Here is a 25,088-nt window from a genome sequence, read left to right as displayed (position 1 = left end):
AAAACTCTTGAAATATTATCGTTTATTTTTTTATTGAGAAAATATTCGGTCACTGTGAAAATAGCTGTTACTTAGACAGTTTCTACAGTCAATGCTTTGTATATTAAAATAAAAAATGTGCACATTCTAGGGTTTGAAAGGCAGTATAAATTCTTTTTTTTTTATTCCTGAGGTTTAGTCTAGTTTCTTTGTTTTACAAGTTCTGTTCATATAAACATTTTCTCATATTTTACACACATGGACAAAATCATTGGGATCCCACTATAACAAACTAACAATGGTCACAGAAATAATGGTAAACATTCAAAAGCAAAATGCTTTAATAAGTTATAAATGTATATTTTTGGAAATCTAGGTTAAATTGCTGCTCAACAGAATTGTTTCAAATTAAAAATTAATAAAAATGGTGGTTTGAACATGAAGATACATTAAGATCAGATGTGTCCTCTAATTTGTGTCTCAGATGTCTTCAAATTTGTCCATTTGCCTTTTGAAAGGCCACCACAGTTATTATTCTGTTGTTGGCGTTACATCCCACACAGAAACATTGATAAATGTGTTAAAGGTTCAGACTTAAACACCATCATCTGCTTGGTGTTCCACTGACTACAGCTGCACATATTTTTAGGAAGCTTAAGGACTGCAGCAGATCTCTCTAAACTGAGCTGCAAGAGGAAAATTGAGGGGAAACTGAGGATAAGGACAATCGGAATTATAGCTAAAGTGGCACAAATACTGAATGTGATCTGACAAGGTGATCCTTGTTAGAACACAGCACCAAAAAGGGAATGGACCAAAACACAAACAGTAAAAAGCACCCAGCAAAGGTAAAAGGCAAAATGTTGCCATGTTATTGATTGGCCTTCAGTGAGTTCTCATCTTAAGTCCTGTTGAGCATGTGGGAAAGGAGGTGCTGTCCAAAAGTAAAGACATACTTCAACCTGCAGAATGGATCAAAATACCTACTGACAGGTGAAGAAGTCTCATTGAGACATCCAGAGCGTTTTTTTTTTTCTTTTCATTGTTTGGGCCACAGCGATACAAAAAAAAAACACTTGAAGGAACATAGAAAAATCTTCGCCTACATCAGGTTAGATTCCCTTTTGTTGATGGTTTTAGTCAACTTTTTAGTTTAGCAAAGTCACAGGTGACGACAGTCATCTGTGAGAAAGAGGCGGCGTATTGACTCCATTTCAAAAAAAGAGACATTTGAGTCTTTTGGCAAAAGTATTGCAACTCACAATGTAATATATATAAATATATATATATATATATATATATATATATATATATATATATATATATATATATATATATATATATATAAATAATTTTCTTTTAGCAGTAAAAAAAGAGCTTTTCACAGTGCAATATTTCTTGAGAAAAGTCTTCAATAACCTTTTAAAAGATGCTTCACTTCTGACAAAAAGGAGGACTGCCCAGTTCTCCATCAAGCCTTGTCAAAACAGTCAGAGAACACACTCCTGTCAGGACTGGGAATGTCCCCACGCGTTTCTCGGCTGGGGATCTGTGTCAGCAGCTCCACATCTTCATCCGAGGTGGAAGGATGAGTGAGGATGATCCAGGGGATCTGTGAGGAGCATGATTGAGAACCAAATAAGTAAGCTGTCCTGTGACATCACAGTTTAATGTCAAGTTTGATTCCAAATGAAGGGGTCCTCTAGTAGGTAATGACATCCACGTACAGTCATTGTGTGTTGGCCACGTGGGAATGAGTCTTCATTTGATACCTCTGTATCAGACCTGCTGATTCTGTGACGGTCCTGCTGAGAGTCAGACTGAAATAAAATAAAAACAATTTCTTTGAGAGCAAAAACAGTACCAAATGAGAAAAAATGGAACAACACAGACATCTTCAATAAAGGAAATGTTGTAACTTTTAAGAAAAATAAAGAATAAAGTCGAGAAAATGTAATAACATCCTTACATACTATGAACACTACTAGTAAACACTTCAAAAAGGAAACTTCTATTAAATATTACGATATTTTATAAATCATTCAGTAAGATAAAGAGGGGATGCAAATCTCCTTTCTTTTAAAACATTTATACTGTTATTTTCTATGCATTAGATCGAATCATTGCATAAACTGGCTGAACAATTCTTCATTTCGTGATCTCCTTAGTAACAGTTTTGCACCTATTTTACATTTTTATAGACTATTTAAGTTTGAAGCCAAGAACCTTTTTTCGTTCTTTTATTCTTTAATGGTTTTTTTTAATCTAACTTTTAAGTTTTAGGAAAAAATAGTTTGGATTTATTAACTAATGATGTCAGTAAGTCACCTACAGTAACACCGCCGTTACAGATGACTGCCTGAGTCTTCCTGAACAGACAGCCCACGCCGTCCAGCTGCTGGTCTGAAGGATCCTGAAGCACGTCCAGGTCAGTCATCTCCAGGGGAGGCAGCCTCTCTCTGAGAACCATCATTTTAATGCAGCTCCCAGCATTCCTGAGGGCGCTGACAGCCTCTTGGTGAGTGGCCCCCTGCATGCTTAGGCCGTTGACCTGTAAGAACCGAGGTCAGGTTGTGCATTTGAGCAGGGGTGAAAGCAGAAACGTATGTAGGAATTGGAGCAGCCCATCTCTGTTGGGTAGCCCCTAAAGAAAAACTGTCTGCTTCGTTTTCCGTTTTGACTATTTTTTACTCCTACATGGCGGGGAGAGCCTGAATGTGAGTTGATCTTAGGTTGCCCCCCACTGGTCACCCAAGAAACACCAGCTTAAAATGAATTACAAGCAGCAAATGGGTGTAATTTTATTTCATGCATAAGATTGCATACTGGAATGTATATTGGTGAGCTGGTAAATCAGTAGTAATTCCCTTCCTACCTCAAGCAATCTATCTCCAACATGGATTCCTGCCCTCTCCGACGGACCCCCTTCAGCTACCCGGGAAATGAAAATGTCCTGAAATGATGGGAGTAGATTGGCCAAAAGGCATCCGTTTTAATTCATGAATAAAGTCCAACAACTGTGAGCTGCTTAGGGCTGCAGCTTCCAATTATCTTCATTCAGAGAGCCATGGCTGCTCTGTGAATGAGCAGCGAGCAAGAAAATAAACTCCTCTGCTCCAGAACTCACCTCATCCTGGTCTTTGTAAGGCGGAGAGCCATTTCCACCAGCGATACTGATGCCCAAACTGCCCCTCTGGCCGGACACTTCGATCTGTAACTAGCGGAGAATCCATTCGTCACATCACACAGAAAACATACATAAAGAATATCAGAGGAATATCTTTTATAAAAACTACTAGAAATGTCTTGACATTTTTAGAAAAACAGGCTGTTTACTTTCAGTGGCACTTGGGAGATGAACGATTCCTGTGGAGGGGTCGTCTTGGTCACTGCAGATTTCACATAACCTGCGTCTGATGGCCTGGTAGTGTGGTAGATAGGGTCTCCATGGAGACCAGACCCTGCAGTAAGAGCCCTGGGATGTGAAAATGTCCTGCTCTCCTGAGTTTCATGTCTTTGATGGTGAAATCGACACGGTGGAGCTTTGCTCTCAGACTGCAGGCCTGCTTTCCTCTGATAACAACAAAAAAAGAAGCATTCACTGCTTCTTCCCACCAAAACATTTGTACTCGCTATTAGATATTAGCCATCAGATTCTGTCAAAAGGGAAGACAGAACGTTGTCGGCATGCAGAAGTTCCTGAATCAGGGGAAAATGTGAGCAGCTCTCGGGGGGGATGAAACAGACCTCCTTGAGTGGTGCAAATTCCTCGGCGGAGAAACGGCCACATGCTACCTTGCTGGGAGGAAACACTGGAGGCTTCCCTTGAGGACAGCTTTTTGTTGCCACCCGGCTACAGCCTGGAGTGGTCCAACTTTGGCCGCTGGTCTTGACGGATTCATGAGGTTTCCTACAGTCTCGCAGAGAGTCAGAAGACACCACCTGCTGCTGAAAATGTCATTTCAGTGAAGAAAATAGCCAGTTGCTGAGATAGATTGGTACTAAAATCCCTAATCTTTAAGGTACCTGTAGATTTTACACACACATGCATTCAGTTTGAAAATAAACCTAAACCTGAAGTGATGCTTTTTTCTTCTTTTCAAGATCAAATAAATGTTTCCACGTATAAACAGTAAAATCAGAAGACTGTATAACATGCACAAATTACACTACTATGTCCTTAAAGACCCACTCCGATGAATATTGTGTTTTTGTTTTTAACATGGCGTTTCTCTGAAAATATCAAGGAAACTAAGCTTATATGTGCATTTCTGAGTATTTCTTAATTCAAATTACAAATCAGGAGCAGACGCAAAAAACTCCCTGCTCCACCCCATTCCGACACATCCACCTGCAGACAAATAGATCTGTGTACGTCTTCGTTTTCCTTTTCTGAGCTGGCATCCGCCTCAAAACCGTACGGCTGGATAGCTCCAAAGTTTTTGTCGCAAAACAGAGGTTACTTTCTTATGACCCGCAGCCGCTCTGCAGAAACTATGACCTAAAAAAAACGACAGTTATTTTTTCAATTTTGACAAAAAAAAAGCAAAAATGATACTAAAAAAAACCTCTGGGAATGCTTTTAAAATAGTTCAGAGTGGGACTTTCTGGACATTGTCATGGGATGTTCTCTTCACATTAAAAACTCATTCATACTTGAGCATTCTTAATAATAAAAGTGACTTTATTCACATTTCTTTATGTCTCTTTTCTGTTTTAAATTTGTCCGACACGTTTTATGTTTAGTGGAAGCATGCCGTGGTCATAAAAACATGCAGTGCGTGCAGGATGGATGGATCACTTGCAGAAAGGAAAAGCAGAAAGAGGATATGGAAACACAAACTACTGTATCCCCTCAAAACAAGCCCGTTCAAACCCAAGCTTAGTTTGGAAATTAACTTTTTTTCTTACTCTGAAATATTGAAAAACAACATCTGGCCTGAAGCTCAAACCAGCAGGTTAATAGAAAACTAAACAGAGAGAATTGTACGGCTACAAAGGAACAACAAATGAGTTGTTTAGTGTTGCACTCAGTTTATTGATCAGTGGATAAAAAGTCACCAAATCCCAAAGGCCCAGAGCCCGTTTGAGATCCGCTTTGTGCAGTTTGATCAGAAAATAGTTTAAAAACATAAAACCAACAGTTGAACCAAATTCCCCAGTCAAGTTTCTTTTGCAGTGGATTCAAACACACAACAATACCATGTACCATATAAAAAGAAGTAAATTTCTGCAACATTAAGAAGTGCATTTAAGAGGAGCGACTGTGATGAAGAGAGTTATCTTAGTGGTTAAAAGTCCTGATGCTGAATCGACACAAAAACGCACACACAGTCGTTTTTGGCATCTATTTGGAAAACAATACAAAGCAGTGAAGGACAACACATTGAGTAACATGGTTACTTTTGCATTGACTTTAATTTGTGCACCTCTTAAATCAAGATTTGATCACTCTAATCAAATCGAACTTTTACCCAAACCGAGGTCTTGAACTTCCAGAGCTCGAAAGTCAGACGGAAACTGAATAAGACATTCGACCGCTTCGGTCTTCGATTTGACGAATAAAACAGAAGATGTACTAAGCTTGGCAAAAGAGGGTTAAAAATCTTTAACAGATTAATAAACCTGCTATACATATGTATTTACACATGAGCTGCCACAATGTATAAAAGTATCAATATTCACAAAAGATTTACAATAATCAGTAGGTCCATAAACGCTTCCTATAGTTTGCCCAAAAGTTTAAAAAACTCACCCAGTGTTTTAAAAAAGATATAGAATATCTTATAATACATTTAAAAAGGTTTGTAGTGCAACTACCTAAGAAGAATTGTTTTTAAACAAGAAATTTAAAAAGTAAGATATCTTTCAGATATTAAAAAGCTGGTCAGATTACTGCCATGGGCGTCTATTCAAAAAGAGGAAGGCACAGCGGCCGTTTGCACATTTTCCACAGGACTGAAGACAGAGTAAAGTTACAGGCATCCCAGGGTTTAATCTGAGGAGGGGTAGGCCATGCCAGGATTTCTGGGTAAAAAAAAAAAAAAAAAGGACTGCAGGGTTGTGCAGGACAACACGCTGAAGACACAGGAGGCCAAAAACATCTCTGAGGTAAAGGTCACACAGACGTCGTCGCTCTGTCGGCAGCATTATTGACCTTGTTTTTGTTGGAGTCCAAGCCTTTGGCTGCGTTCATGTCGTTGCGGACGTTCTCAGCTACTTTCTTCATGGTTTTGAGCTCGCCGGGGTGGGGCGTGGCACGCCGAAGTAGCATTCCCTGAGAGGAAGAGGCGGCTCAGGTTAAAAAACAATTTAGGAGCAACTTTTTAAGTACATGTTAGTAAGAAATGAAATAGCCAGTTAATAGTCTGAGGCGTTTTTGAATGTTTTTTTGAAATATCCTGTTTGCTCTAATAACTGTTTTGAAAATCTCTCCTTAGAAAAACCCTGGCTTCTTTTAATAGATATTTTTTCATTATAGTCCACATTATTTCCAAAATATACCTCAAAAAATAAATTCTGAGTAGGAGATTTTGTCCCAAAAAAATTGAGATCAAACTGTTTTTATGTTTTTATACCAAAGACTTAAAAAAGTGTGTAAATCCAAATTTAAAATATCAAAATTATTAAAAATGGCTTAAAACCAGACAAAACTCCCCTAAATTATTATTATGAGTCATAACTCTTGTTACGTTTGTTTTAAACCAAAAATTTCAAAGCAAAGTTCAATGAAAACTACACTTATGGTGTGTTGGCATCATTTCTGTATCATTGTAAATGATCTATGTGACATCTATGTAAACGCACCGGTGAGTCAATAAGTTGGAGCTCAACATGCCAGTTAAGTCCAACTAACTGAGAATTCCCCAAATGATTTTAGGTAGAAGGCTGCGTTGCATTCAAGCCAAAAATGCTCAGCCTTCCTTTTTAGTTGCCATGGTAATAAGAGATTACCAATACTTTTGGAAAAAGGGTAAACAGATCCGTTTTTTATATATGATAAAGACAATAGATTTATGACTGTGACAGCATGTAGATGGGTGTTTATCAGGGTGTTTTAGTTGGACTGATTGAACAAATAAAGTTCCAGAGACCAGATAACAGCTGTAATTTAGAACAGGCGTTTGGGCAGGGAAGGAGGAAACCTGTAAGACAAGTGGCCGCCGTGGGCCGCCGCTGAGAGACGTACTGACGCAGATTGTTAGAGATAATCAAACTGTCGGTGCCCTATAAACACACACTCTCATGAAAATGCTGTTTTTGGTGTTTTTACCATGTTCTTGTTGCATTTTTTTGATGATGAGGAGCATAAAGAACTTTAAGCCTTAATTTTTGTTTCTAAGTATTTCTTTATCCAAATTTTTGTGAATCAGGAGGAGATTAATAAAAAAATGTCAAAGCTCCCTGCTCCGTAGCAGGGAGGGGCAGGGCTGCTTGGTGGTCCCGCCCACAACTCAAAGGGGAATTTCTAATGAACTTCTGGTGTTTTGCACTAGGAACACTTTCAAAATATATCAAAAGATGATTGGAAAAGAAAAAAATAAAACAGGAAAGCTGAAAATATTCCATGTTTCTCGAACAAACAACACCCAGACACAAATATTGACAAATCTGCAGCACATCCTACAAAGAGTCTAATGTTTGTGGTCTGGTCAGATCTGGATCACAGCTTTCAAATGTTATACAATTTAGTTCCAGATAACAAAATTCGGGCCGTTTATGACGTTAACACGCCGCCGCTTTAGCCTGAAGAATTGCTTCAGCTTTTTATCGGCTAAGTGCTCTGAACCTTCCTGGATTATACACCTCGAGTCAAAAACTGTCAATAGAAGTACAGGAGAATCCACATTTTTATTCCTATTTTGTTTTGTATTGATGAACATGGGTAAAAATATTCAATTATTTCTTCTGGTTTTTATCAATTTATTTGCTTCCTTAATGATTGCAGGTCTCACCTTATCATCGTCTTCGTCATCCTCTTCATCGTCCGCGAACTGGATGGTGCTCTTCCTGTTGGCGTCCACAGCGTTGGCCCACGTGTCATCTACCATCCCGTTAACCAGGCTGTCAAGGCCATCAAAGCGAGCAAGATTATCTGAAAGAATAAAAAAAAAAAAAGCACATATTCAGCCTCACAGAAATTCATCCAGGCACCTAAAAAAAACTGAAAGTTTCCTGTTTTTGCAGTTCTGAAACCAAGGATTGTGAGTTGGAGCATGACCCAGCACAAACAGGAGAGAGTGAAACTGCCAGATCATAGTTTCGAATCCCAGCTTAGTCACTGGCTTACAGCAACACAATCTTCCCTGCCCCCAACCACAGCCTCACTCATCTGACCTGCGCTGCTTTAAAATCTGCATTTTTGCCACGAGAGACAGAATATTACCACACAAAAACATTCGCTGGAGGATTACTTTAAAAAAAAGAAAAAACTGCAGTTTTTTTCCCCAGATCATTGTGCACAAATCTTAGGAAAATAAAATGATCACAAAATAAATTAACCACTTCCCAGTCCTAACTCCCAGTGGGAGAGCTTTCGATGGCAGCGGGCCAGCCACCACTAAGCCTCTTTAGCTGTTTAATCTACGGCATTTCTAAAAAAACACAGCCAAAGATGGCTTCAAGGGGGAGAGAGACTGAGATGTCAAAGGAGATTCCTTATGCGACCTCTTCATAACCAACACGGAGGAGGATCAGAGGGTGCAGACACATACTGCACTGATCATGGGATGATGTCGTCAAAGTCGAGGGCCACTAGACGCTCAGAGATAAAAACGGGAATTAATGACAAGCTAGACATGGAGATGTTCACTGTTCTACTCTGATGAAAATCGTGCATTTAACCTGTTTTAGTGATGATGGAGGGCATATATTGGGTAAATTAAACTCAAAATGGCACTTTTGAGTATTTCTCTTCAGGAATCAGGAGCAGACGAAAAAACGCTGTTTGAAAAGGCAGAATTGGTGAGCTACAAGCTCCCTGTCCCACGTAAACAGAGAGCTCTTAGCAAGGTAGAAGGGAAGGGGTGGTGGGGTTGCTCCACGCCAACAATCACACCCAAAACAACAAGTTTTAGCTAAAAAACTGACAGTCATAATTAAAAGACTTTTAGCATAGCTCAAAAGATGATCAAGGGGGTCTTTAGGTATCACAAAAACCTCAAAGGTTCACAAACAACAAGTTTCCGTGGGATAATATGAGAGTCTGGGACTCTTCCTCATCATACCTTTATACTCTGATTCACATGGCTGCTGGGGCAGCAGAACGCAGGTGAGCACTTTCTCTTTTGACTCAGGATCCTCCTCTGTCTGGAAGGAGAGGAGCGGCTGCGACTGGTTTTCTGACAACCACAAGGCCTTCAGCTGGAGGGTGGTCAGGGACAGCGGCAGGTAGGCAAGTCTGAACACGGACAAGAAGAACGAACTTTACCGTGTTCATGTGACACTATGGAAACATTGGACTGAAAAGTTTCCAGACAAAGACATGAATACATTTGTATGACTCAAACAGCAGACATACCCTCAGATTTTCCTAAAGACAAAACTAGAAAAATCAAACAACAAAACCCCTTCTGACAAAGATGCTCCAAAATATCAAGATAATCTTTAGGAACGAGAAGATTTGTTTCATTCCTGATGATCATGTTTTGGCCTGTTTCAACCTGCAACCCTGCCTGGGCTACACAGGGGAACACGCACCGGTTTCCAGAGACGTCGAGGACGTGCAGCTCCGTGGCCTGTGACAGCTCCGCAGGTATCCTGGTCAGTCTGTTGTCCCGCATGCAGAAGACATTCAGGCTGCAGCAGCCTCCGATCTGGAGTCAAAATACACAGGCATGTCACCAACAATGCACACATCATTGTTATGTAAATCAGCTGACAGTTACTGGAAAATTTGATTCAGAATTCAAGACGACGACAACGGAATGGTTTCATGTCAATGCATGTGGCAGGAAGACCTAAAATTAGGCACAATTAGAGCCAGTAGCCAGACAAAACAGAGAGCAGATGAGCCAGCTGAACTGCTACCAATAAATCAGCTCCGACAGAAGCACATGAGGCTCGAATATTTTAAGATCTGGCCCCCCTTAAGGCTCTGAGTTCAGTTTAAAATGTAAGAGTGTGGAAGAAAACAAGAGTAAACAAAGTGCTTAAACCCGGAAACTGTTCAGATTTATGCTCCAATTTTAAGTATCAGCCGGGGAAAAATGTGTTACAAGCAATCAGCAAAATCAATAACTCTGTCAATTGTCAGTTAGTTTAGAAAAACCCAAATCCATACTCAGGTCATGGTAACTCTGATTAGTGGGGACGTCATGCAATGTCGAGTTGAAAGTCGTGTTTGCGCAGAGAGAGCAAAACTGTTGGTTTTCTTTCAAAAACACTACAGGGCTTTGCGTCAGGAGGACACTGAGCCGTTGTGCAACATTTAAAGAAGCCTTTCAGATGAAGCGTGAGTTCACTTCAGAAGACAAGAGGCTGCCCAAGAATGTCGAACAAGAACACAATGCAGACCCCTCAGACGGCGCTGAACAAACCAGAATAACGTGCAGTCAACGTGAATGAAGGCACGACAGGCACGGCCACTGTCTCGCCACAAGAGAATTAGACTTTCTGCACACATAGCTGTCACTTTGTGCCCTTCTAGCCTATAATAACCGCTGTATATGTCACATTTGTCTGCCTCAAGACAGAGTCAACGCGAGTGCAGGAGACCTTTAAGTAACCGCATGGCTCAAGCAGGAACTACGTGCAAAATAGAAAAAGTTATGGCGTGATAACGATAACAATCATTTCTGGGCTTGGTGACAAGTACGTTATCCTAAACAGAGGGTTATAAAATGCTCAATGTTGTTTTCACATTCACAGCTGGCTTGGTGCCCCCCCCCCACCCTTCAATGTTGATTTAATTGAAATTGAAGAAGCTTACCTCCTTAGGTAACGACGTTAGCTGGTTTCTGTCACAGTTTAGGTTGAACAGTTTTTTCAGCTTCCCGATGCTTCGAGGCAAACTCTGCAGCAGTAAACAAATAAACCAAAGCAGAAGATCAACAAGGGTTTTTTTCAGACGCCCATTATCTGTTTTTACACTTCCTTTGTTATAAATATGTGGCAATCATTTTACCAAGAAGCTGCACTGAATCCACAAAGTTATTGTCAGGTCTTTGTAATCCAAAACAAGTTTAAGAAAACAAACCTTTATTTGGTTTTCTGTGAGGATGAGTTCTGCAAGACTTTCACAACTGCCAATGCTCTCCGGAAGACAATTTAGCCTGTTCTGGTCAACTTTGAGTATAGAAAGTTTCTGTAGTTTTCCTGCAATAAGAACAAACTTAAACACAGCACAGACCATTTTCCATAAACATTTAAAACTTTGGAGCAGCACACAAAGTTACACAGAAAAGTCAAAAGAACTCATATTTGTGATCTAAAAAAAAAAAGTCACAATAAATGTATATATTTTTGGTTTCATGAAGTTTTGGGAGAGCTGAGGGAAACCACACCGATGCTTTCCGGAAGAGCTTCGATGGAGTTCTGGGACACAAGCAGGTCTGTGAGATTCTCAAGGCCTCCCAACTCCTGAGGAAGTCCTTCCAGCTTGTTTTCCGACACATCCAGACAAACCAGGTTTCTGATGCGGCAAAGTGTCTGTGGTTCAGAGCAGAGAAAGAAAACAAAGGCGTATGTGAGAGACGGCGATATTACATTTGTCACATTAAGGTGTTCAATTCCAGGCATGGGGGGCCGGTGTGTCCTACATGTTTTCCAACCAACCTGCCATTGAAGCTCCTTATTGGCTAAAAACTCCTAATCCAGTTCAACAGCAGATAAGGCATGATCTCTGGAAAACCAGCAGGAGGCCGGCCCTCGAGGCCTAGATTTGGACACTCCTGCTCTACTACGCTCACACCAGGCATGGATGTCTATGGAAACGCCCCTACATGCTCGTTTTGGGTTTCCACGTTCAAAACTCTCGTGCTTACGCAAAACTACAGAAGCACGATTTCGCGGCCATTGAACTCGTGTCAAAAGTTAAACCAGTTGAACTTCGACCAATCAGGGACTTGGATTTGGTAATGATGTATGGGTAGCGTCCTTTAAAAAAAAGAAGTATCAACCGGTTGAAAATTGATCATTTGCCTGGCCAGAATTATATGACACCAATAGAGCTGAGAAATAAAAAGCCTGTAGCGGGATTGGAGAGATTTGCACCGCTTCGACATTTCGCACCAAGCCTCTTCCAAATGCTCGTACATGTGCTAATGTCAGATAGTGACAGTCCAAACAAAAGCCTGTTAAAGAATACCAGTTAAGCGCCTTCCTGAACGGGCATCACATGCTTTGTCTGTACATAGCATAATAACTCTAAAATGATTCACTACAGTTTCACTTTAAGAAAAGTGAGGTTAGACGAAACCTAAACCAAAAAGATTTCAGTAACAGAAACACATTTCAGGTTAAAAAATGTAAATGCAAGGTCGCCTTACCGCAGGAAGTTCAACCAACTGGTTTCCATCAAGCCACAGTTCCTTCAAATTGGAAAGATTGCCTATAGATTTAGGCTACAAAGAAGAAAAAAACATAAGAAAAGCAATAAGAATTTAGACAAAAATAACATCAAAACAGTAAACAATTGTCTATTCTTTCATAAAAATATATAGTAGTTCCTCAAAAGTCCTACTCAATTTAATCAGATTTTTTCTTGTCAATATTGCAATAAATATGCAAAAATTGTGATTAAGACATGACTCAGAGAGTATATATATATATATATAGATGAACTGTACTGAAAAACATAAATCTGGAATTGAATCCGTCTGGAAATAACATGAGTAAGGAAGTGGGAAAATGGGGATTTGTTTGTTGTGTGATGTCTTCAGGGAAACAAAAGCACTTAAAAGTCAACGTTAAAATGACTCACCAATTCTTCCAATTCATTACTGCCCAAGTCGAGCCCTTCCAGTTTGTGAAGCTCAGACAGAGAACTGTAAATGAAGGAAGCAAGTGAGGTGGGAATGCAGCAAGATGGAGATCTAAACAGAAACCGTCCATAAATCACTCAACAAGGTAAATGTGAACTTACTCTGGCAGGAATGTCAGGATATTTTCTCTTAGTTCTAGGGATACTAAATTGGAAAGGCTGCAATGACAGAAAAACATGGAAAACTATAAGTTTGGAGACGAGGATGGCCACAAAAGGCAGTAGGACTTTGTTATCAGATGTCTCAGAACAGGAAGTAGTTTGGAGGTGTGTCAGTCTTATCAAGGCAGCAAAATTGCAGCAGTATAAACATGTTGCATAAAAAGGAAAATGAAAAATGACCAAAAGAGAGCAAAATCAGGAATTATCTGCTGGAATTAGGGCCTTTTGGTTCCCAAGTACAGATGAGATGTTTTCAGGAATTTAGTCAACAAAAAAAGAAATAGAATTATAAATAATAGACATGTTTTTTTTATAATTAAAACTTCTCATACATGTAAAATCAGAAACCAAAAATCCTTAATAAACAATGACAGACTGCTGCTACCAGAGTGTTTTTTACCAAACTGTGTTAATGGACTGAAAAAGTCTCTGCAGATTAAACCCTGATGTAATTTTTACCCTTTTGGTTGCTTGTTTCATCACTTTCTGAAACACTTCCAGCGAAGAGCTCTAACTGTTATGTTCATTTCCTTTCTTCCCCTGAAGGGTTGCAGGCCCTCAGTCGCTGCGCTAGTCAAGATAAATACGACACGTGTGTGGAGAACAGGCTGTACCAAGAGCCGAAGGAGGGAGGAGAGCTAACACAGGATGAGAACCGCTCCGGTGTCTGCATGTTGGCAACCAAAATAAACTAGTAAACCTAAAGCTGGTTGGGTCTCTAAACTACCGGTAGTTATTTAAATAAACCCAAAGTCTTGTGGGGAAAGAGGAAAAATCTCTTTTTAGAAATGAAAATCGCATATAGAGGGCAAACAAGTTATTTAAGAAATGATGTGAATAAAAACACAATAATCAAAATTTACACAAAACACAAAACACACAATAAACACAATTTACAAAAATGTAGGGTTTTTAAAGTTCCCCTTCAAATTTAAAGTCCCCCCTTGATCACCTTTTGATCTATATTAATCATGGGTATGCCATTTTTAGCAAAAAAATCAAAAATCTGTGTTGTATTGTCAGAACTGTATTATACATTCACTTCTAAACTGTGGACGGGACTGTTGGCGCAAAGCAATCCCGCCCCCGTTCCTCTCCCTGCTGCTGAGAGCTCAAAGCAGAAAGATTTTGGCAAATAAGCTCATTTTTCAAACTGCATTTTTTATATCTGCTCCTTAGATGAAAAACAATCTGAATTAAAAAAACGCAGAAATGCAATTTTAAACTTAATTTTGATTTTCAAATAAAAAATGTCCCAAGAACATTTTAAAAACATCAAAAACACTATTTTCATCCCAGTGGGTCTTAAAACATTCAAATAAAGGCACATTGTCTACTGTCATCATACATTAATTTGAGATTTTTGTTCTGAACAAACAACTGGAATGTTTATTTTTATCGTTACATCAACCAGCCACAACAAAAGCTTGGAGGCCGTCTTAATTCAACTTATTTAGAATCCACTAGAAGCCTATTTAAGCACCACAGAGCTTTGATTTCTTCTGATGTCTGCTACAGTTCTATCTCCTTAAGTCCATCTCCTTCAAGGTTTAAATTCAGCTTAGTATTAATATCCAGAGATCTGCTAAAACAACCCAGAAGACGCACTAACCTGAAACTTCAATAACATCTTAGAAAAGGGCTCAACGGAAAAAGGCTGGAGTCAGACAGGCCTTTTATTTATAATTACAAACCAACAAGACCTTTACCTTTTAAAATGAACAAATTTACAAACAAGACTGTTTAAAATTCTAAGGTAAAATTTCCCAGAGTTTAACTGTTTTATGACAAAATTAAAAGCTGCAAAATAGGCTTGTTTAATCTTTGATAAAGAATAAATTCTATACTACCACTACAATTGCTTTAATGGAACTGCTTTTAACCCCAGGACGTTCTGATGTTTTGTGCGCTCAAAAACCCCATAGCATGCTAGAGCAAAGCAATGTCCACGAATGAATATTTATCAGTCCTAAAATCGCTGCATTTAAAAATGTATAAAAATCATGCAGAGTCTGAAAAGTATCAGCACATGGCTGTAGGCTTACAAGGCAAGGCAAGTTTATTTGTACAGCACAATTCGTACACAAAGTAATTCAAGGTGCTTCACAAAACAGAAAAATGCATTCAAATCACAATACATCATAGAAATAATCAACGTAAAATTTACTTTAAAAGAAAAGAAAAAATGTGAAAATTGATTTAAAAATAAAGGAAAGAAAGGAAAGAAAAGTGCAGATAGGACCGTTTAGTTGTATACACGGCTGAACAGAAATGTTTTAAGTCTAGATTTGAACATGAACACAGAAGAGGCCTGTCTTACGCCTTCAGGGAGGCTGTTCCAGATTTTAGCTGCAGAATATTGAAACGCTGATTCCCCTTGTTTAGTTCTGACTCTGGGATTCAACAGGAGGCCGGTCCCTGAGGTCCTCAGAGTACGAGATGGTTCATATGGCACTAACATGTCAGAGATGTACTTTGGTGCTCGGCCATGGAGAGACTTGTACACAAGCAAAGCTGCACCAGACAGGCCAGTACCAGATTTCTGATTTTTATCCAAAAAAATAGGTAACACTATCAGAAATGAGAAAATAACTGAGATCTATCAATAGGAAACCATTGCAGGAAACTGGCAAAAAAAAAAAAAAAGAAAAAGGGCAGACGGAGGTGGTGGTGCCTTTTTAAAACTCCGCGTCCACACCTAGAAATACAACTAGATCCTAAAGAGGCCGGAAACGATGGGAACACGCCCTGCACACCTATATGTGCTGTTTACTCACTAAACAAAGTGACAAATACTTTTCAGAACTCATGAAACCGCAGAACGGAAGCACAGCAGAACTACTCACTTTCCAAAGTCGTCCGGAAGACGCTGTAGAGAAATGTCGTTGATGGAAAGGCACACCAGGCTCTGTAGATCTGGAAAGGTTGCAGGTAACCTAGAAAAAACACAATCAAAAAGGAGTAGACATGAGAAGACAGCCTTTTCAGATCATCCCTTTGTGTTCACTCTTTCGCAGCTATCCAGCCATACAGTTTTTATCCAGATGCCAGCCAAGACGAGGAAAAAGGAAGACGTACATGGATCTAGTCGTCTACACGTGTTGCATCAGAATGGAGCGGATTTGAACGAAGAAATACTTAGAAGTTCCGTTTATAGAACTAGGTTTGCAAAGTGTTTATTCATAGCTCAACAGATTTGGTTTTCGTAGAAGTTTGAAAAATAAATCTAATGTTAATCAAGTTCAATAAACTCTAAATTGAAAGGAGACATTTCTAATTGAGAAATGATATACAGGCAAACAAAAATACTTTTAAAAAGTGGATGTGTTTAATAATGTTATAGTGATCTCTAAAAGATGGAGTTTGGTGCAGATTAAACCTGGTTTAAGATAGAAACGCATAATCTATAAACTAAAAAAATGCTGCACATTTACTCTGTAATTTGTTGTTTTTTCCACGAGTTTAAAATAAACTTATATATTATATATATATTAAACTTTTTGTAGTAGATTAGGCTGAAAGAACTTTATTTTGCAAATGACTTTGACTCTACAGCAGTGAATGAAGTGATCAGAATAAAACCCACAGCAGCTTGCAGAGATGTGCTTCTACTCTGCATACTGCTGATTACAGACACATCATCTGCTTGCTCAAACAAGAACAAACACATAAGCTGTTTATGACCGCAGCATCAACTAATGAGTCTATTACCATGCTTGTTGGGATGGCATAGTAACAAGCATTGATACTTTTAGCTTCAATTGAACTCTGGTAACCTTTTTTTTAAGGCAGCTCTTGAAAACGTCCAAGAGTCTTTTCTGTGGAATAACAGAATTAAAGAATGAAACATGAATCTGTTCAATATTATATTTATCCCTGAAAGATCTCTTGCCTTATTTTTAATTGATTATTTTTTATAATCTAATAATCAGATATTTTAAAGTGACAAGAAAGGGCTATCACATACCTGGGATTAAACTCTTATACTAAAAAAAATCTATACTTAACTGTAAAACAAGTGGAAAAATTGAATGTACAAGAGGGGGGGAAAGCTTGTGTGTGTGCATAATTGTATTGAACAGCCATGACTGCGTAACATCGATCGTGCTTTGTTGTCTGCTAAACTAAACTGCAAGGCCATGAGCCATTGTTCATGCTGAGGTGCAAATTAGAGCTCATCTCACCTACAAAATAAAAGCATGCTAAGCACAATCAGTCAAGCAGAAAAAAGCACCTAAAGCCAAAAAAGAAAATGTAGACAGCATAAGAAACATTTCTCCACAGAAAACACAAATATGCTTTTTTTATTTGACTGTTTACCTATAATAGAAAAAAAATATTTTGAAAATTACCGTGTTAATGGATTTCCACTGAAATCTGCCACTTGGAGGGCTTTACAGTGCGAAATGCTCTCAGGAATTTCATACACATCTAAAGGGAAGAAGACAAAGTCACAAAACTTCTTGAAACAAATTCCAAGGATCCTAAAGCCATGGTGATGAATTAAAAGGCAAAAATTAATTACATGTATTTTGCAAACCAAAGACGTATTTTTGCTTCAGCAAAGAAATTGAAAGAATGTTGACATGGACAGAGCGTAAAAGAAGAGCAGGCCGTCCTGTTTCCTTTACCTCTTCTGCTTTTATTTCCATAACTCATGAATTCTCCTGAATAAACATGCACAAACAGATGGAGGATCTATGTCCTTTCCTGGCTACAGTCCACCGTTCCGTGTTGCCAGCTTTAATGGAATTTTGTTCAAAATGATAAATATGTTAAGGAGAACAGGAAGTTCACGGCCCAGCGTGGCTCTGAACAGCTTCACCTGCAGCTTTCGCCACTGTTCAGGGGAGTTTTGTAGGTCCAATTTGCTTTTTATGCATAAAAAAAACTAGTTTGTATTTTAACATTCATCAGTTTTCATTTTTCCACTACCGTAACTCTTCAACCGTTTACGCAATTAACGTAAGCGGCCTTGTGCTAATACGGAACATTTTACAGTAGTAAATCGATGACCTGATCTATGTAAATCGGCTGATTTTGTTGCGGAGAAAAATGGCACTTACAATTAGTTATCTGTTCAAAGCGAATATGACAAGCCCTTTTTTCCCCACGTTAATGAGATAAACGGTTAAAAAGGTTTATGGGATGTCAGAGAGAGTGTTAGTTAGGTGTGGCCGGCGACATCTCCAATGTTAAAGGGTCAATCACTGTACTTCATGTGGTGTTATAGTAAAACACACTGAATCCTGAATCATCTAACATTTAGCTAACTTACCATTTCGAGATACATCCAGGTCTACCAGCAGCATGAGGTTGGCTATTTCCGGTGGAAGGACTTGGATCTCATTGTCACTTAAAGTCAGTTTTCGCAGTTTTAACAGCTGGAATAGTTCCTAAAAGGACAAAAACCAAACATAAAAATGGAAAATACATCAACCCATGTATGATTACATTTGTAACACATAATTAATATTTACAACTGGTACTGTTTATTAGTATTTGTCAAATTGTTGTATGAAACCATGACCAGAGTTTAAGGTTTTGCAGACAGAGCAAAACATCCAGCCACTCCTTTGAATCTACTACTGTGTGACCATTTCTGAAGAAAAACTCACAGCTGTTCTGAAAAGATGAGTCATTTTTTTTCTTTTTTCTATGATTGTTTTGGTTGTTAACCACCGGGGTATAAAAAAAAAAAAAGAGAAGAAATGGGACCAGTCATAACTCGTATGTTCAGTTCCTGTCACTGCAACCAAACCTGCTGCATCCGTGTCTGAGGTTTTTATCAACACCTGCATGTTTCTGCCCATGACAAGATAGTTTTGCTGGATATAGTTTAACAAACAAAGATGGAATTTGACACATAAGGGTTGGAGTCAGGCAGCTTGAAGATTACTTAATCTACTGCACTGGATGGAAACCACCTGATCCTCTAAAAGAGATCTACTTCAGTTTTGCACAGAGCTTTGAAATTAGAGTCCTATTGTGTCTACCTTTTGTTAGAACTCATCCTAAATGACTTTTTGTACATAAAAGATTCAAATTAAAACGATTTCTGGACTAAAGTCTTCATGATGCAGCGACAACAGGACCGACATCATGCTCGTTTAAAAGAAAAAAAACTAGCATCATGGGAGAAATAAGCAAACCAGTACAGATGTAGGGCAACAACATGGCCTGAAGATTCAATTTTGCTTTAGCATGAAAAGAAGAACTTGTGAATTTCCCTTCAGGGCTTAATATTTCAAACCGCTTCGAGTTAGCAGGTGTGTCATATAGAAAGACTGGTCCAAAAATGCAGTTTAAAGAAAAGGTATAAAGAACACCACCAGCTCCCATTTATGGATGTAGGTAAATGATTGTGCCAGTTCTTTAATATTTAACATAGCCCCACTTTAAACCTGCTGTGGTTTGGGAAAAAAAAGCCTAAAAGACATGTTTCCAAAACGACTGAACGCAGCTACATTTTCCACAAATCTGACATCAGTTATCTTCAAGGCATTTTGGATACCATCTGTAAAGAGTGTTTGTCATTATCCATGGTCTGTATTCAGAAACCGATAAAGTGTGTGCATAATAAATAAAGCCTAAGAGTCCAAAAGTCAAACTCCACCCTGTCGTAACATGTTCATGTCATTCCAAGGTCTTAAGATGGTTCAGGCTGTAATCCGCCGCTGCATCAAGCAAACAATATTGTTGTAATGTTTGGGCCTCCATATCCGACCAGCCTAATTTCACTTTCAATGCTGCAAAACAAAGGTTAAATCCATCTGTGTGCAGCAACTCTGCTAAACCAGTGTGAACCACAAATGAAAGCAGTTGGGGATTGGTTTCCTCCCAGTATCATTTCCAGAAAAACAGATTTTGTCAGATTATATCAGTGAATGTTAGGAACACAGCTCAGCTCTGTAAAAAAAAAAGAAAAAAAAACAGGGATAGCTGTCTCATCTCAGCAACAAAGACAATCTGAAGAAAACCAGAGAGCAATGCTCAAGCAGGTCCCATGTCTCACCAGCTGTTCTGCTGCTAAATAGCATCAGACATCGAGAGACCTCCAAGGACGGCAGAGGCTAACCTGTTCTTCCTGTTAGCGTCATTTAGCACCTCACCCCAAACAGTCCTCAGAGACTGAAACTCAAAACAAAGACACGTCAAGAAGAAACTTTTCCACAGTAACGCATTTTCTCTGCTCAGCACTTGCTTTAGGAAATCGAGTGAAGTTACAGCAGGTTTTTAGGGTTGTGGATTTTTTTTTTTTTAAATAAAATGTAATCAAAACTTGAATCTGAGCCACAGCCCTTTTGGGCAAAGATTTCCAAAAGGCGAGTTGGTGTTGAAGGTTTTGTGGGGTCCAACATTTAATGGTGGGGTTAAAAGTAGTTTGCACAAATATGCTGGATCCACACTAATTATATATCACAAAATAGGCCACTGGAGTTCTGAACTTCTGCCAGACATTTTACCAGATGATCCACCTTTAGAACGCTTCCTGTGGATCACATGAGAGTGAGCGAGTCACTCCCATCAGTGACTTTCTGCTCCTGCATTTACAATATGCTTTTCACCACTTCAGACAGATAAGTTCTGTTGCTTCCTGCCCAAAATTGACATAATTTTCTCTCCATCACCACCATGACTGAGAGCACAATTTCTGAAATGTCTAAAGGAAAACATAAAAAATGTACAATTAAAAAAATGAATATTTCTGATGAGTGAATTAATTTTTAGAAGAAGAAAGTGTTTACGTGAATGTCACTTGAATGTTCAAGAAAACAAAGCTGTCAATATTAAAATGGTTTTTTCCCCAAAGAGTCAAAAGTCTTTGTACATATATAACTCTGTATAATAATTTCCGCTAAAGAAAAAGCTACTGAACATTTTTTTAAATAACAGCAAACTTCACAGATGAATGCTGTCTCTATTATAGCGACACTATCTTCTATTTCCAAGTAGTTGCAGGGCTTTGGCCAACTGCAGACAGAAAAACCTGTTCAGAGCCCCAAATACTTCCCATTCCTCATTCAGTCTGTTTCACCTGAGCTGAGAATAGTAGAAACTACATTCTCTTTCCCTTGATGAATGGACTAGAACATTTCAGTAGTCACCCAGCCTCATGGGCTCCTTTTGTGTTTAGTTCCTCACTTTAAGTGCCATTAATTAAGCAAACAAATGCTCTTTACAAACCAAACAAAGAAACCAGAGAGGCATATTGGTCAGGAGGGAACAAGGAAACAAGGTTATTGTTTGCAGATAGTTCTTACATTAAAGCTCTAAATCCTATCTCCTATGATCATTTTGTGAAAATCTTTCCCTTATTCAGCAATTTTTGGGGTGTACTGATTGAAACGTCTGCTGGTGTTTGACGTGTCTCGTCTTGTCTCTACAGAAGCACACCTTTGCTGTTTGAGCTTGCCGTTAAAACAGCCTCTGCGCTTTTATCTGCCTGCTGGCAGCTATGATTGATCTGAAAGCGGCTTTGGTAGGGCCATAGTAAAGCTAGCGGGCAGCGGTAATTCAGTACTTTTTAGGCTATTTTGGATGAAGTCGCTGCAGTTTATCCTTTTAAACATTTCCTGTGTAAACTCAACAGGAGGAAATGACACTAAGAAGGCAATAACATTTTATCTTAACAACATGCAAATAATCAAGCGCCTATCCTTTAGTCGGATGCACAGAAGAAACACCAACGTTTTGCTATTCTTGTGTAAGTGCCTCTCACATTGAAAATAGACCTGCCAATCACAGAGACCAATGTGTGACAAGATTCACAATAAATTAATCAGAAACACAAACATTTGTTCGACCAAGGCTACAACAAAACTCACAATGCTGTCTTTGTTTTTACCCAGAATTCCTTGTTTCTGGGTATTTCCTTATGTGCCAAGTAAGCACAGATATCGTTTCCAACTGAAACCAAAAGTCTGACCTAATTTCCAAACAGCAAATCTAATTTACTCTTATTTTTATTTTATTTTCGTTTTAAGCAGTCTCTTGCAAACTAATCATCCAGCAATGTTAATGAAGCCTTCTTAACAAAAAAAAAAACAAAAAAAAACACCAAAGCTTGTGTAGGATCTGAACATAAAAGTGGATAATAGTTAATCCAAACAATAATTTCTTAAGACACACACAAAACCTGCAGGTTTTGAGGCCAGGAGAGTTTTATTAAGAATGTTATGTTACATTGTGTCCTAGTGTGTGTAAAACTGTAAACCACCAGCTGAAAGTCTTTTAGGATCCAGTGAGAACAGCTCAGAAAATTCCTAAATGAAAAGGTTTTCTTAGAAAAATGTCAAGTTAACGATGAAAAAAACGGATAGTGCAATTCCAGGTAATGTCAGAACAAAAGTCAAGCATCTTTGGATTCAAGGTATTCTATAAAAAGTTGTCAGTGAGTTAATAGAGCCACAAAATCAGCCAATTGAGTTTTATTAAAGAAAGACAAAAAGCAGAGAGGTGTTTATAAGCTGTAGGATACGATATATCGGGTTGTCAGGCAAGTAGTATTTCAAGAAACCGGAAACCCCATTGTTTCTACTCACAAAACGTAAAGTTCCACCAAATTAGGTCATTTCTGTGCATTCCTTCAATACTAAACCAGAGTTTACAGGTCCAATGTAAGTCCCACTTCAATCCTCTGTTGTAAGCGTTCCTAGTGGTTTTTTAATTATGGTAATGATTTCATTTTTAGCCTAAATATAAATTTAAACAGACTATTCAATCATCTTCTAAACCCGTTTGGTCCCTTTCGGGGTCACGGGGGCTGCCGGAGCCCATCCCAACCACTCCTGGGCGAAGGCAGGCGACAAATCGCCAGTCTGTCAGAGGCTTAAAGTGACTATTGGCACGTAGTTTTCAAAATATGTGAAGCAAGCGCTGAAGATTTCTTTGCTGCACGAACCCAGAGGAAGGGTTAAGGTTAGGGTTAGTATAAAATGTGTAACCAGCGACATTTAGCCTTGAGTGCACTTAAAATACGCGCGGGGGTAATGCAGCAATGTGCATCATGTGTGGCCAACATGAATTTTTATCAGTTTTTGTGCTTGATCGCATGTAAGCATGTGCAAATAACATCAGACTGCTAGCTTACAACCCCAAGCTCGCATTAGCGGCGCCACTTGTGAGCAATTTCGTACAGTTTTGAGCCAGATGCCAGCTGGATGAGGGGGGAAACAGACGCACATGGTTCTATTTGTCTGGAAGTGGAAGCATCAGAATGAAGCGGACAGACTTGTGGGATTGTAGCACCTACTACTGCTACAAACCTTCCCCAAAGGTATTTTTTCGTCTGCTCCTGATTCACAACAATCCGAATTTTTTTTTAAAAAAAGCTCAAAACAGCTATTTTAAGCTTAATTGTCTTTAAATATGTCCTCCATTGTGAGGAAAAATGCTAAAAGAACATGTTAAAAACAAGGTGTTCATTGGCGTGGGCCTTAAAATGATTGAACCTTATTATAAAGTATCACCCATAGTCACAAATTAAAACAAGCTGGGTATTTTTTTATCAGTTTCTGATCAGTAGGTTTTGTCGCTGTCGGTTTGTTGTGGTTTGTCACACAGGAAGACTCACAGTTTAACCCCCTGCTGTTACAGATCATGTTTGAAACCCACAAAGGCTACCTGACCTCAGCATCTGTCAAAACAGGTTTGTCATACCAGAAACAATGTCCGGGATGTTTTGTTTTCTGCTGTGCGTGATCCGTGTCTGACTGGGGACTGCAAAGAAAATGTGTTTACGATTACAATCTGGCAAATACTTTCAGTCACTCTGCGCTGGGTGGTGCATTTAAAGAGATTTTTTTTTTTCCAGAAGCAGCGTGTCTTCCCTGCTGATCTTGCGTAAATTTTTGTCTCCCCGGGTCCCACAGGATCCCCATGAATCAGCCCAGTTAGCAGCTTTTGTCGGAAACGCAGGAGACACATGCTGGCCTCAGTGTGAACCTGGTGCTGGGGTTTTTTTGTTTTGTTTTGTTTTGTTTCGTTTTTCCACTCACCTTGGGTAGCTGTCGGATTTGGTTGGCATCCAACTGCAGCTCCTCCAAACTCCGTCCATAGCGAAAAATCTCATCGGGCACATAGAGGAGGGAGCGGTGGCGGTAATCGATCACTTCAACGTGGCGGTTACACCGCCAAAGGGGTATGCAGTTAAACATCACGGGGGAGGAGGTGGGAATAAATCCCCTATCCCTGCGATAAACAGGCAGCCGGGAGGAGGAGGTGGAGGAAGAAGAGGGGGATGCAACAGATTGCTTACAGCGGGACGGCCCGGAGCACGATTACCCGCCGAAAGGACGGGCGCGAGGCAGCAAACTCACAACCTCCAAACGGCCGTCGTAAAAACGATGAAAACAAACTTTTGATAATAACGAGCGACTGTTTGCCAAGTTCCGGAAACCATGAGCTCAACTCTCCGCCGTTGTCTCACTTTGCAGCTTTTCCCACCAGACACCTGTTTTTTCTTTTCTTTACTCTTCTTCCTCTCGTCCCCCGTCGCTTCACGGCGACCATCCGCCGCTTTCAAAAAACTCCGCGTGAAAGCAAAAGGCGTTGTGTCACCGCGGCCAAGCGGGGCATTCTCACGCTTTTCGGGGTTAGTTTGAGCTCCTCTGCCGGAGTTAATTTCCTCTCCCGTCCAGTTTCTGACCCGGAACATTCACTCCCTCATTCCTGGCTGACGTCATGGCGGCATGCCGCTCCTCCCTCCTCTGGTTGGCCCCGTCCCGCTCGAGGCCGCCATGATGGGGCGGAGGGGGGCGGGGGTGTTAAATATTCCACCTCAGTGTGTATTTATACTTAAACCAAATACCTTTCCATATAGCTGCGCTGTGGGGGGATTAAAGGACGGCGGTATGATAATCTATAGGGATTTTTATTGGATACATCAAATAAACGTTTTATTTCCTCTTTCACTATTAATTTAAAAAGCAAAATGCCTGCAATATTAGCTCAAAACTGCAAT

The 25,088-nt window shown here is 39.5% G+C and overlaps 2 protein-coding genes across 2 annotated transcripts; both read right to left on the bottom strand.

Moving 5' to 3' along the window:
• Positions 1-1,307: 1,307 nt before the first annotated feature.
• On the bottom strand, positions 1,308-5,881 carry LOC110016572 (tyrosine-protein phosphatase non-receptor type 13-like). The gene is made up of 8 exons (XM_020709847.2): positions 5,876-5,881; positions 3,727-3,927; positions 3,316-3,552; positions 3,107-3,196; positions 2,855-2,932; positions 2,312-2,530; positions 1,707-1,799; positions 1,308-1,591 (listed from the first exon to the last, which is right to left on the bottom strand). The coding sequence occupies exons 1-8, from the start codon at positions 5,879-5,881 to the stop codon at positions 1,451-1,453; spliced, it is 1,065 nt and encodes a 354-aa protein (XP_020565506.2). The 3' UTR covers positions 1,308-1,450.
• lrrc1 (leucine rich repeat containing 1) lies at positions 4,994-24,832 on the bottom strand. Its single transcript, XM_023963785.1, has 14 exons — positions 24,124-24,832; positions 18,402-18,519; positions 17,476-17,554; positions 15,970-16,059; positions 13,064-13,120; positions 12,902-12,965; positions 12,468-12,542; positions 11,484-11,628; positions 11,177-11,295; positions 10,910-10,993; positions 9,679-9,794; positions 9,207-9,379; positions 7,935-8,074; positions 4,994-6,256 (listed from the first exon to the last, which is right to left on the bottom strand). The coding sequence occupies exons 1-14, from the start codon at positions 24,280-24,282 to the stop codon at positions 6,098-6,100; spliced, it is 1,578 nt and encodes a 525-aa protein (XP_023819553.1). The 5' UTR covers positions 24,283-24,832; the 3' UTR covers positions 4,994-6,097.
• Positions 24,833-25,088: the final 256 nt, after the last annotated feature.

The sequence above is a fragment of the Oryzias latipes genome, chromosome 15 (assembly GCF_002234675.1).
Source record: "Oryzias latipes chromosome 15, ASM223467v1".
NCBI lineage: Eukaryota > Metazoa > Chordata > Actinopteri > Beloniformes > Adrianichthyidae > Oryzias > Oryzias latipes.
Note: the sequence above shows the minus strand (reverse complement) of the source record. Positions and strands in the feature narration are given on the sequence as shown.